The 12,246-nt window shown below is 39.7% G+C and overlaps 2 protein-coding genes across 2 annotated transcripts; one reads left to right on the top strand and one right to left on the bottom strand.

The window, feature by feature from the left end:
• The first annotated feature begins 229 nt into the window (after window positions 1-229).
• epyc (epiphycan) lies at window positions 230-9,515 on the top strand. The gene is made up of 9 exons (XM_010797247.1): window positions 230-263; window positions 1,117-1,232; window positions 3,935-4,100; window positions 5,200-5,394; window positions 6,336-6,452; window positions 6,645-6,803; window positions 6,889-7,091; window positions 7,666-7,761; window positions 8,900-9,515. Exons 1-9 carry the CDS (start codon window positions 230-232, stop codon window positions 9,068-9,070), a joined length of 1,257 nt encoding a protein of 418 aa, XP_010795549.1. The 3' UTR covers window positions 9,071-9,515.
• Window positions 9,081-11,964, bottom strand: LOC104967715 (uncharacterized). Its single transcript, XM_010797232.1, has 4 exons — window positions 11,840-11,964; window positions 11,190-11,283; window positions 10,905-10,992; window positions 9,081-10,826 (listed from the first exon to the last, which is right to left on the bottom strand). Exons 1-4 carry the CDS (start codon window positions 11,910-11,912, stop codon window positions 10,155-10,157), a joined length of 927 nt encoding a protein of 308 aa, XP_010795534.1. The 5' UTR covers window positions 11,913-11,964; the 3' UTR covers window positions 9,081-10,154.
• Window positions 11,965-12,246: the final 282 nt, after the last annotated feature.

Raw genomic sequence — 12,246 nt, 5'->3', positions numbered from 1 at the left:
AGAAAGGCATCCAGCTGTTGCCATTTGGAAAATGGACAAAATGCTGTCCAGCTTTGTGCACTATTATGGCCAAAATATTTCACTTTTATACCTTGGCCAGCCACCATTTAAGTTATATGCAACAGAGTATCCACAGGCTGAATTATTTTGCATCTGGAGTAGTTTTCATCCCTTGAAGGAAACCGTATTTATGCCCCAATGAGGGATATATTTGGCTGCAAAATGTAAGATGAGTGCAGAAGAGAGGCAGAAGGATTCCACAAGTGCCCTTTAAATCAGTTCAAGTTGAGTTTGATGGATGGGTTTGATGTGGCAATGCTGCAGGGCATGCTGGGAATGCAAGCTTTAGCCACATTTCATGTTACCGTTTATACCTCTTTGTAACACGGAAATTAGTCCAAGGCAATGTCAAGACGTTGGATTTTCAACAGGCTTTCTCTTAGCCAGGGATTTAACTTGATGTGGATAGCACTCACACCAGTGCTGTTATCTCAGACCAATCCTATAATCCAATGCAGATTTAGCAAATATGACAAGATCTTGAAAAGCAAAAAACATAAAGCAGTGAATTATTTCAATCCACTGTTGCAAAATATAAAAACGTTTGCCTTATTTTCAAAATGATAAAAATATGTTGTGTAGAGTTTTACAGCTGCGTGCCACACATGGGAGTGTTCAGGAAAAGTTATAATGTGCTGGGAAATGGTTCTGATAATGTCCCTTTGTTTAACAAGCCTGCAGTGACACAGCACATTGCCACAATAATTCAGGGTCTTTGGGAGCAGGAAAGGGGAAAACAATACCATTAGAGTTATAACAATCTTCCCATGTTGTTGTCCCCATTGAAATAACAAAGTTTGGACTCATAATTGCAGCCTTGCGTGTTGAGAAAAAGCGTGTTGCAAGGACATTTTGTTTTGTTTCATCTTCAGATATACTGGTTGCTTAAAAAGAACGAGGATTAACTGGATTTTATTCACACACACAAATCAGATGTCAGGGGAGAAATGAAGCAGTGATGAGCTCCATGCCTCTGGAATGCTGACTCTTTACTTTCCACATCCAGTTCTCTGGTGGTATTTCTCGTCTTTCTCCTCAGAGCTTGTCTCTTTTCAGAAAGGTTAAGGCTCATCTACAGTCTTAGCCAAGCAAATCGTCTTCAGTGTGCTGCATACAATGGTCTGAAGCTGAGGTTTCTGCTGCTGTTGTTTTGGATTGCAAAGTACTGTATAGTAAGAAGCCGCCTAAATTTCTTCATGCTCCACTTGGAAAATAACTACATAAATACAATGTTACAACATTATCCATAATTAACTGTGGTTTAATGAAGTGAAATCATTCTTAATTGTTTCCAGGATTTGTCTCCTCGAGAGTTATATGAGAGGATTGATACCCCTCTCGCTGGGTTAAATATGAAGCTACATTCCGTTAGCTTAGCCTAGCATAATGACTGGAAAGAGGAGGTAAATAGCAAGCTGTTCTATGGTAAAAAAGGTATCAAAACCTCCCTCATTATCACAATATTAAGTATTTGTTTAATCCGTACGAAAGTGTAAAAACAACTTTACATTTTTAACAGCCTGGATTGTGTCTGTCATCAATCTTCTACTCGCCAATAAAGAGAGGAAGCATATTTCCTGTGCAGATATTGGCATTGGCTTTGGGCTGGAGAAGTTAATAAATATGGATGAAAATGTGCCTTTCATTTTCTCAAGACTTCATGTGCATAATTTCATTTTGTACATGCTGTGCAATATCAGGGTGAAGAACCATGAGATGGTTGATGTTTATACGCTCATTTCACATCACATTTTTCTGTGATGATCCATACTGAAGCAATCCGTTCGGTCATTTTGTTTGTTGATAAGGAAACAGCTGGTGTAGTGTGAGGATTTTATGGAAACTTCACTTTTCGTGCTGAATGCACCTACTGATTGGTACGCTATAGTACAGCAGTGACATTTGGCGTCAGTTTGATGCTCACATTCAACGTCTTTCCCTGTGCATTCTGTATTCCCATGCTGTTTCCAGAGGGTTTTTTCAATATTTTTGGTTGCCAGCGTCTTCTTTCCCCTCGGGTGTAGATGTTTGCTTTGGGGAAAGGGGGAAATGAAGGGGAGAGCTGCAGCGAGCAAACTGTGTGCAAGACTTTTCAAAGGCCTACCTTGTTGTATCCCAAACTGTGTCTCTGCCAAGCTTTAAAATATGACTGGACATCTTTTCATTGCTGCATTTAAAGTCTTTGCATGCATTTACCAAGTTATATTTGTTACAACCTAGGACTTGAAGGTTGTAGCCTACTTTGTAAGGGATTATTTACTATATGTCTTAATATACATTTATTTTTGATACCTCTTACCTACATCTGATTACCGCGGTTGAAAGCAGCTGAGAGAACTAAAATATGGATTTGTGCAGCTACCATGTGTGTCTTGGTTCCACAAGGACCATTCCCTTTTTGGAGGGTTGAGTCAGCCTTGTTGGGCTGAGTGTGTCAGGTATTACCTGTGGCGGTGTGTGGGGGTTCAGCGCCCTCGTCTGGAGAGGGATAGAACTGCAGGTTTTATCTGAACGACTGAATGCAATTTTAATACCAGATGGATAAACCTGAAGCTTTTAATGAATAAACCACAAAGCACGGTGATTCATCCAGCTTGGTTGGTTAGGCAGAGGTGTCTTTTCATTTATTGCCCAATATAAAACATAAATGCTGCAAAGCCTTTGTTTATAAAGTAATTAGATATTTTGAGGGAGAAAACATTAACATGACGGCAGGTTGTATAGTCCTTAAGTTTATCTAAAAGCACCTTAAAATAAATATAACCAGTTACTGTAAAATTAAGCATTTTGGTTCACATAATATGCTGATAAAAACCTTTCTGAAAAGGTCCTCATTGACAAAGTGATTCCTATACATTCCTCTCACAGTTCTTAACCATATGAGAATTAACAAGAGCTCCAAACTCAATACAAAGAAAGTTTCTTTGTTGTGGCATTCATGGCAAGAAGACAACATATCTTTCAATGATTTTTTTACCTGTTGTTATGGAAAATAACATTAATGTACAATAATATATTACGTATGTGTGTGCTATGAGTGCACTGCTAATGGTCAATAAGTAAAAAGGTCCTTCACTTTTATCCCGTTGGTACCCAGCAGGTGTTTTTTTACTACACAAATGTTTTTTCATGGAGGTTGTATCTGAGTGGTCATTACTTTCTAGACTCTGGATAAATCTGCGCACTTGGCTGCCATCTTGTGGTAAAGATGCTAATGGTCTCATGATTCTTTTTTTTGGTCCTTGATAACACTGATCCTAGATTCTTATTTCTGAAGGCTTCTCATGTTGTTTGATTTGAGCGACCTTGAGGTTATGAAAGGCGCTATATAAATTCAAGTTATTATTGAGTGTTATGAATCAATTGTCTGCCTGCTAGGATTCAGTTTCCCAATACTAAGTAATAGTAAACAGTTAGTAACACTATGCAGTGCATACATTTTATTTAATAAGGGGGAGACTGTTTTCATCTCTTGAAATCACTTTTAATGGATTACATTTATAATTTATCATACAGCAGAGCTATCACCTTTATGTCATTGGCTACCAATGTTCAGTGTATTTCCAGTGTATTTCATTTCTTAATTAAGATAGCATTTTATACTTGACCAAACATTGAAATGTCTAGGTTAGATCTGCTCTGTAGGCACAACATACAACATGCAACATACTGAAACCCAGTATATTGTGTGCAATAAAAAGAGGATAATATTTGCATCTTTAAAGAATATTTACCAGAATCAGCTAACATGGAACAAGCACACAGCCATGTGCTTCCTTGACTAGTTTTGGGGTTATTATTTGATGTGCCGAAAAATAAAAACAGTTAATATCACTCATACATTTTTGACTCAAAGCTGCTCTCTTTCCCTCAGATAGAGATTGGAACACTCGCACCTGACTACAACTACCCTGTAACCGAGGCCTCAGAAGAACAACTAGAAGAAGAGGAGGAGGGGGAAGAGTTGCCCCTGACACGCCAGCTCGTTCCTCAGGGTTCAGGGGGCTCTGGGGTTCTCATGGGCCCAAACACACAGAAAGGTCTGAAAAAGCACACACTCGTAAATATAGAGTTCAGTGGGTGACAGAGAGGGCCTTGCTCCGGTCTATATGGAGTTGTAAAAAGACAGCAGCCAAAGCTCCTAACAACAAAACTCTAATCTATTCTCTAAACTCTTCTTCAACATCATCTTTTCCATGTGCATGTCTTCCATTTAACTAGCTGTTATGGTTAAATGTGTCCTTTTCAATGACTTTGTCCATTTGTCACCAACCACTTAACCCAATCATCACTGTTAGCTCCATGCCTGATTAATGTTCTGTTTCACCTGTCTGTTTATTAATACCTAATCTTGTCTCTAACAAGAGGTGGAGCTGCGTCTGACGCCCATTGACATCCTTCATGTGTCCGGGGATTTTGGAGGCTCGGTAGGGTCCGGGGCCTCGGGAGCTTCTGGGGCTTCTGGGTCTGGAGGCTCAGGAGAACTTCTGGTCTCTGGTGGCTCAGGGAGTTCCGGTGATATTGTCTTTATCTCCGGAGCCTCTGAGGAGCTCCACAGCTCTGGGGGGTCAGGGGAATTCTTGGCATCAGGGGATATCTTGATATCTGGGGATCTCTCGGGCTCCGGGGATCTCTCAGGCTCTGGGGATATTTCTGGAGCCTCTGGAGATCTTGGCTCTGGGATTTCTATTGAATTCCCCCTGGGCTCTGGGGCCTCTGGAGACCAGTCTGGTTCTGGGTTCTCTGGAGATCTCCTGATTTCAGGGGCCTCAGGAGGCTCTGGGGTTTCTGGGGACGGTGAGTCCGGTTCCTCAGGGATAACATTGATATCTGGAGGTTAGTATGCCTGCCAGAAAGGCTTTTGGCAACTCTATTTCTTGATGTGTCTAAAATCACCTGTCATACTGATTGTCTTGAATTCCATTTAACTTCCTTTTTAAATGTAGTTAAATGTTGATTTGTTTGCCTGAATTCTTACTTTATTGTTTCTCTTTGTACGTTTTCAAAATCATGGTGCTCCTAACCTCATGTGTAATAAAAAATGTGGGTGTGATTGATTAATGGGTTGAATGATTGTCATCTGATCCCTCCACCTTCCTAATCTCATGTCTCCTAACCCCAACCCTTGGCTCTAACAAGAGGAGGAGCTGCCTCTCATTCCCGAGACTATCCCTAGCGAGGCATCAGGTGCTTCAGGGGAGTTCTCGGGAGCTTCAGGAACCTCAGGGGCCTCTGGGGATCTGGGGATCTCTGGATCCTCTGGGGCTTCTGGTGCTTCTGGCTCTGGAGACACAGTGGTCCCTGAGGTAACTCTGGTTCCTGATATTGATAAAGGTCAGTATCTAATCTAGACATATGTTTAAGGCAAGGTTAAGACTAAAGTCCATGCCTGACACTCAAATCGGTATTTCAAAAATTCAATACTTACCATGAACAAGGTGCCGATGCCATTGCTGAGGCAATGAATCTTCTTATGAACTGGCTTTGCTTTTTGAGATCAGCAGCTACAAAGGTACCCTGTGGAGTTTCTGACCAACAGTAGTGCTATAGAGAATGTGTTTTACGAGTATACCTAAGGAAGAACATGCATGCGTTACATATTTCTGAAGCTTTTTTCACACTATTGTTCTGAATAGTGGCGATAAAGAGGAAGCATTATGTTGCTTCAGGAAAATCAGTGAGGAAGAAGACTGCTAGCCATTTAACCTGTATGTAAATCTCCAGTCCGCCTTGGTGGCAATGGGAGAAAAAAATCCCCCTAGAACGCTTTTTGCAAATGTTTTATGAGAACGGTCACTAACATATCACTTATTTGTCAAACCTGAAGAATACACTACATGTGTTTTGTATGATTATCAGAAACTCCACAGGGCACCTTTCAAAAGAGTTTTTTAGAAATATAAATGCTTAGAATGGTATATTCAAACTTAAGCAATGATTTTATTTATGTACTTTTTTTAACATAATTGTTTATACCAAGTCCAATGTTGTTATCTAGCCTTGTAGACATTGGGGCAACTTACACCCTAGAGATGAAACCGCATTTGGACTCGCTTTCTTGAGCATTTTGTGCCCATCACCTCTCATATCATTAACTCAGACAAAACGTTTTCATTTAACTTCCATTCGTCAGTTAAATGCCATAACCGCTTGGTTCACACTGCAAATAAACTGTGTGTAACTTACCACCGTGGCAACCAGTGGGCTACTGATTGCCAGTCATGTCCATGCTGATCTAACCTGTTTCTTTAACACCTAATCTTGTCTCTAACAAGAGGAGGGGCTGCTTCCGACCACAACAGAAACCCCTCAGGAGGGTACTGGTGGTGTAGAAGGGTCAGTGAGCTCGGGTGAACCTGACGAGCCTGATGAGCCTGAGATTGACAGGAAAGGTCAGTATTTAGATACACAGAGAAGAATGATAAAAAAATGTCCGTTCACTTTGGAACTTGTCAACACCATGATATCCTGAATCCTCATTTGATTGACTTGCCCTTTGGATTACTGTCCTCTGATTATACCTCTTACTTTTTCTTATTGTATTACCTCCCTCTTCTTTGATCCTTCTCATTAATGTGCTCCAGGTATGCCCACTTGCCTGCTGTGCACGTGCCTCGGCGGTTCGGTCTACTGCGATGACTTGAAGCTGGATAGTGTTCCACCTCTTCCTAAAGACACCACTCACTTCTACGCCCGCTACAACAGAATCACCAAGATCAACAAGTCTGACTTCGCCTCCATGAGTACGTTTGAAAGAAAATGTAGAAATGTAAGACAAGAGATTTTTAGAACCTAGTATTAAGATGATGTTTTTTCACATCCTTTCAGACAAGCTGAAGAAAATCGACCTAACCGCCAACGAGATAACGTCCATCGATGAGAGAGCATTTTTGGGTCTTCCCGAGCTGGAGGAGGTGTTGATTCGAGAAAATCATATCTCTCAGCTGCCTGCTCTCCCAGAGACCATGAGCTTGATCGATGCCAGCCAAAATAACATTGGCACCAAGGGTATTCACGAAGAGGCGTTCAAAGTACGTACAACTCCAGCCCCAGTCAATAAAGGCCAATGTGTCAGTAGTTATAAGGTTGTTTATATGTTAACGCTACTATATTTGCACTTCCAAGTTTATTATTATGTCTTGAGGTGCTAGTCTTGGTTTAAAAAAAACAAATGTAATTACAAACATATTCATATAAAAATGTTTGTCATATTTAGCTTATATAACATCATTTGATTTGATTGATTCTCCAACATCTATATACGTTATATAATTTGAGAGTATTTGATATTTTGGTGTTCTTTACAAGACATAATTGTTATCAGAGGTGGGAGAAGTACCCAGATCATGTACTTACGTCAAAGTAGAGTAGAGTGTAGGAATACTCTGTTATGTAAAATCCTTGTTTTTATTATAATTATTGATGCATTAAAGTGTTGGTAAAGGTGAAGCTAGTTTTGACCTCTGAATTGAAGTGGAAGTACAAAGTAGCAGAAAATATAAATACTCAAGTAAAGTGCTAGTATCTCAAAATTGTACAGTGCCTGAGTAAATGGTTGTTTAATTTTGCACCACTGAATTTTGTATAATTTACCTTTCTATCCAGGATATGACCGGTCTGTTGTACCTGTACCTCACAGACAACAACATTGATTACATCCCTGTGCCTCTACCAGACAGCCTGCGATCTCTACACTTACAGGTACATCAGCTTTGGCCCCATGGATCATCAATTCCCATCACTGGCCAACACTAAAATACTTCTTTTTTTTTTACATGTTTGAATTTTATATGAAAATAAGGGAAATGAGAAAGCAATCTGGAATAATAAATCACAGGCTATCTTCACCCACAAAGGTGTTTTCACTTTGGTCTGATTACACCTCTTCTCTTGTCGAAGTGGGTGGAGCTATAATGAAATGACATGATGTCACTAAACTTCACAAACCAATAAGAATGGGTTTTGCCCTAACAGGTGCAACACAATCAAGCTGGTCAGAGGGATGTCAAGCACTCACAAACAAGTGGTCTCATTAGGCAGATTGAAAACACCTGTGTGGGGGGGTGTCATGGGATAGCCTTTAAGATGCTAACTCAAATGAAAGAAATCCTTCCATGCAGTTTCTCTGCACATAAGCTGCAAGCACTTCCTGAACAGCCCGAGAAACCATATGTATTAATGCCCCCCTAAAAGGAAAACACTGAACGTTTTTGACACTGGTATCCTACTGAATTCTTTCCAAAAAGCTTGTTTAATCTGTTCAGGTTCTGCTTTCAACAAACAAAACAAATTGACCCTGATAGAGGCCACAGGCCAAAGTAGTGTAAAGAGTATGTAAAGTTGTGTTGGAAAAAACTTCTCTGATTTAAAAGGAATAAATATGAAAATATTAATATATATTACACATGACTTTCCTGAATTTACAAAGCTGTGAAGGTTGACGATCAAAGAACTTAACCTTTTACCACACACATTTGATATCTAGCTGAATGACTGTATGATATACCAGAGGAAATAAGCAGAAATTATCCACATTAGAGGGAATGAAACTGCCTTTTTTGCATAATAACTATTGGAATTTATTATAATAATTGGGTCATTTGACAATTTTTCCTATTTTTCCAGAGTAACAAACTACTTTGTCTTAGGGAGAAAAAAAAAATCTTGCCTATATAAGGGGCTAAAAGTCATGGACTTATGTCAAACGGCAATATAAGGCGATAAACCGTGCTTTATTCTAATCTATAATTATTACATTTCTCCATGATAATATGATTTATCAAGAGTTACATACGCATTGAGATGTATCTCATTATGTATCTTCCTATCGTCTACACAGCGTAACAATATTCAGACGATGCACGAGGACACGTTCTGCAACCTGAAAGACTTCAACTACATCAGAAACGCACTGGAGGACATCCGTCTGGACGGCAACCCCATCAACCTCAGCAGGACCCCGCAGGCCTACATCTGCCTGCCCCGCATCCCCATCGGGGATCTCATCTAACCACAGACACAAACCTACACTGTTGCACACGGACTCACACAAATACAACCACATGCACACATCTTTGTACATATTGACACACCAAAGCCACACATGCAGACATGCTAACTATTTATCAATACTCAAAATTAAATTAATTACAATTACAAACTCATACATGCTGCTGACATATATTATGGATTGGTAAACATTTTTGTGGAAATGTATGTTCCATAAACAACGAACAGATTCTGGTGATCAAGCACATACATACTGCTCTATCTTTCTGTTGTTTTAGATTTTTATAACACAACGTAATGAATTTGTCACTCTCACATTCCCTCACAAAATGCATGTTCACACACATAAGAACTTTTTCATAAGCCAAACTGTTCCCCAACTTGATTTATAGAAAACAATAGGCAACATTTGGAGAAATCAGTTTATTAAAAACCCTCAAATGTCATGTATGTGTCTGTTTTAGTGTTTGTTCATGACTGGCAAAAAAATACAACCAGTAATATTTTTTAATGTTTTGTTTTGTAAAAAAATAATATTAATATTAATGACAAATCTAACACTTTTGGAAATGTATACTAGCATAAACTTATTGAAGCTGGAGCTTAATGGAAGGTACATTGAGTATCTAATGCAATAAAAGACGCATTTAAACACAATCATTTGTTGTAAAGTCTGTACTGTAATATAAAAATATATATTCTGAAAAAAAGATTTTTTACATGAACTGCAATATTTGGTATAATTCATTTCAGAGTGATGTTTAAACCATGCACAATAGCCAATACCAAAGACTCTAATGTCTAGAGTGGATCAAATAAAGAATATTGTTTGATTTGGGAGGGGGGGTTGTTGATTTTTATTGTGGATGGGGTTAAGAATAATGCTAATAGCTTGCTATTGTGTGCTCTGTATGGAATAACCACAAGTGAATAAAGTTGTTTTGAAGACCTCTCCAAACTAGGAGTGGCTCAACGTTTTCATTGACGGTGAATGTACATTTTGATTTGTATGGACTTAACTAATTTAGAAAACTGCTCAAAAATACCTTTCTCTATGGATGTGTTGTGCAGAGAAGCCTCATGAATCAAAAGTTTTCAATAAGTTTTTCAAACAAGTTGAGGAACTGCTCCTTCCTGTCTGTGACATCTGAGTGTTTCCGCTTGTTGCTGTCTTCTGTACCGTCCTCAGTCCTTTCTCTGGGTGCAGAACGTCTCTCCAGCCTGGCTTTCTCTCTCTCCAGAGCCATCCGGTCCTGTCTCACAGCCTCCTTGTCCCTGTCCAACATCACCTTCTCCCTCTCCAAAAGGGCCTTTTCTCTCTCTATGATCGCCCTCTCTCTTTCCAGGGAGGCTCGCTCTCGGTCCAGAGCGGCGATCTCCCTGTCCAGCACCGCCCTCTCCCTCTGTAGCACCTGCTGCTCCCTCTCCATCACCCGTTTCTCGCTTTTCATCAAGTCCCTCTCATGCTCCATCTCTTGCATCATGCTTCCGTCCTCCGTGGCCTCCTCATCCTCGTCTCCGTTCAGGGTGACCTCAATCTCAGGCCCTCCTGCGATGGAGGCCATAGAGGAGCTAGTTACCATGGGTATTTTCCTCCTCTTGCGTTTGGACATTGAGGGAAAATTAGCGCTGCGGGGTAAGGCCTCGAGGAGGGGGGTGTCGCCATCCAGCCGACCTTCCATAGCGTCGTCCATCACGTTGAAGAAAGGCCAGCCTTCAGGGTACACTTTCACTCCAGCTGGAGGGTTCTTTAGCCCCTGAAGAAGAAAAGTTAAAAATCAAAAACGACATTTGTAAAAGTGCTCGATAAATCTATGGGTTCTTTGTTCCTGTACCTTGTATCTCTTCTTCAGGTTTTCCCATTTTTTGGATGCTTGAATATGGCTCATCTGGTAATGCAAGCGCATATGTTGTAGGATTGCCCTGAAGAAACAACACACAAAAACATTAGAGCTAACACAATGAGTTGATCTATTCAATATATATTGAATATTTATTGAGTCGATAAATCAATAAGTTTTACTATTATTGTTTTAAATATATAATGCCCAAATGTCACTGGTTTTAGCTTTTCTTTTAAATATGAATGTCAACAAAAACGTTTAAACTTGATGTCCTACCTCCATGCCCACATGGACGTATTTCTCTTTCCAGAGAAGAGGTTATTATTCTTGACCCTCAGCTTCACAAAGTCTTCAATTTCCTTGACACTCACTGAGGGAGAGAGAGGGGGAAGAAATTTGTTAGAAATTACTTAATGAGGGCTTTTGTAAAATATAGAGATACAAACTGAAACCCTCAACTCAAATCAAGCATAGAAACGTATTAAAAATCAGTTATTTTAATGCAGTGTTCAGACTGCATTTCAGCTGATTATGAGCAGTGTCACCCTTAATTACAGAACGTGTACCGAATACTGGAGTCCATTTCCTTTTTAATTCAATTAAAACATAACACCATCTCAAACTACGAAAAAAAAAACTCATTTAAAATGAAGTTAGCAGACCATACATCAATCTGGCCTCATGGTAGGTCTATGCTCACTTACACTAATATTACATAACAAACACAACCTACACACCAGTGTGTAGGCCAGTTTAAATAGCCTGCGTGTATTAACCATATTCACTTGTTATTGTTGAATTAATTCTTACTTCCCGGGCACTTCAGCGTGGAGCCCACTTGCTAGGATGCTAGGTGCCCAAGCTAACTCTCGTTATCTGTGAGTTAGTTTGAATAAAAAATATATTTTCCTGCTGCCTATACTTACTTTTATATGTGTACTCCACGGGGCACACTTTATCATAAGTGGTGCTCGTGTAATCGTGATCTTCGTTTTCCATGTTTCCCTCGTTTACGTTCTTCGTTTAGTGCCCTTCGTAGGAAAAGACGGGAAGGTACTTCCGCCTTTAGAGGGACCTTATCTTCTTCTTCTTCTTCTTATAGAGCGCGTTTAGGGCTGTGTCAGCTCAACATTGCCATCTAGCGGTGTGGAGGTTTAGCATACTGCAAAATAAAATAGTAATATTACATACAGTCCAGCTGTTTTTGCTCTACCACGCAATATTTGTGAACCTGTACAGTTTTCAATAACACTTTGAACGTTACATTGACATTGCATATTGTTTAACTGTTTGAATGTGTATTCCTTTAAGTTATCACCTACTTTATCATGCA

The sequence above is a fragment of the Notothenia coriiceps genome, unplaced genomic scaffold (genome assembly GCF_000735185.1).
Source record: "Notothenia coriiceps isolate Sejong01 unplaced genomic scaffold, NC01 NC01_scaffold00037594, whole genome shotgun sequence".
In the NCBI taxonomy this organism is placed as follows: domain Eukaryota; kingdom Metazoa; phylum Chordata; class Actinopteri; order Perciformes; family Nototheniidae; genus Notothenia; species Notothenia coriiceps.
The sequence above is the reverse complement of the archived record's forward strand: the minus strand, read 5'-3'. Positions and strand labels throughout refer to the sequence as shown.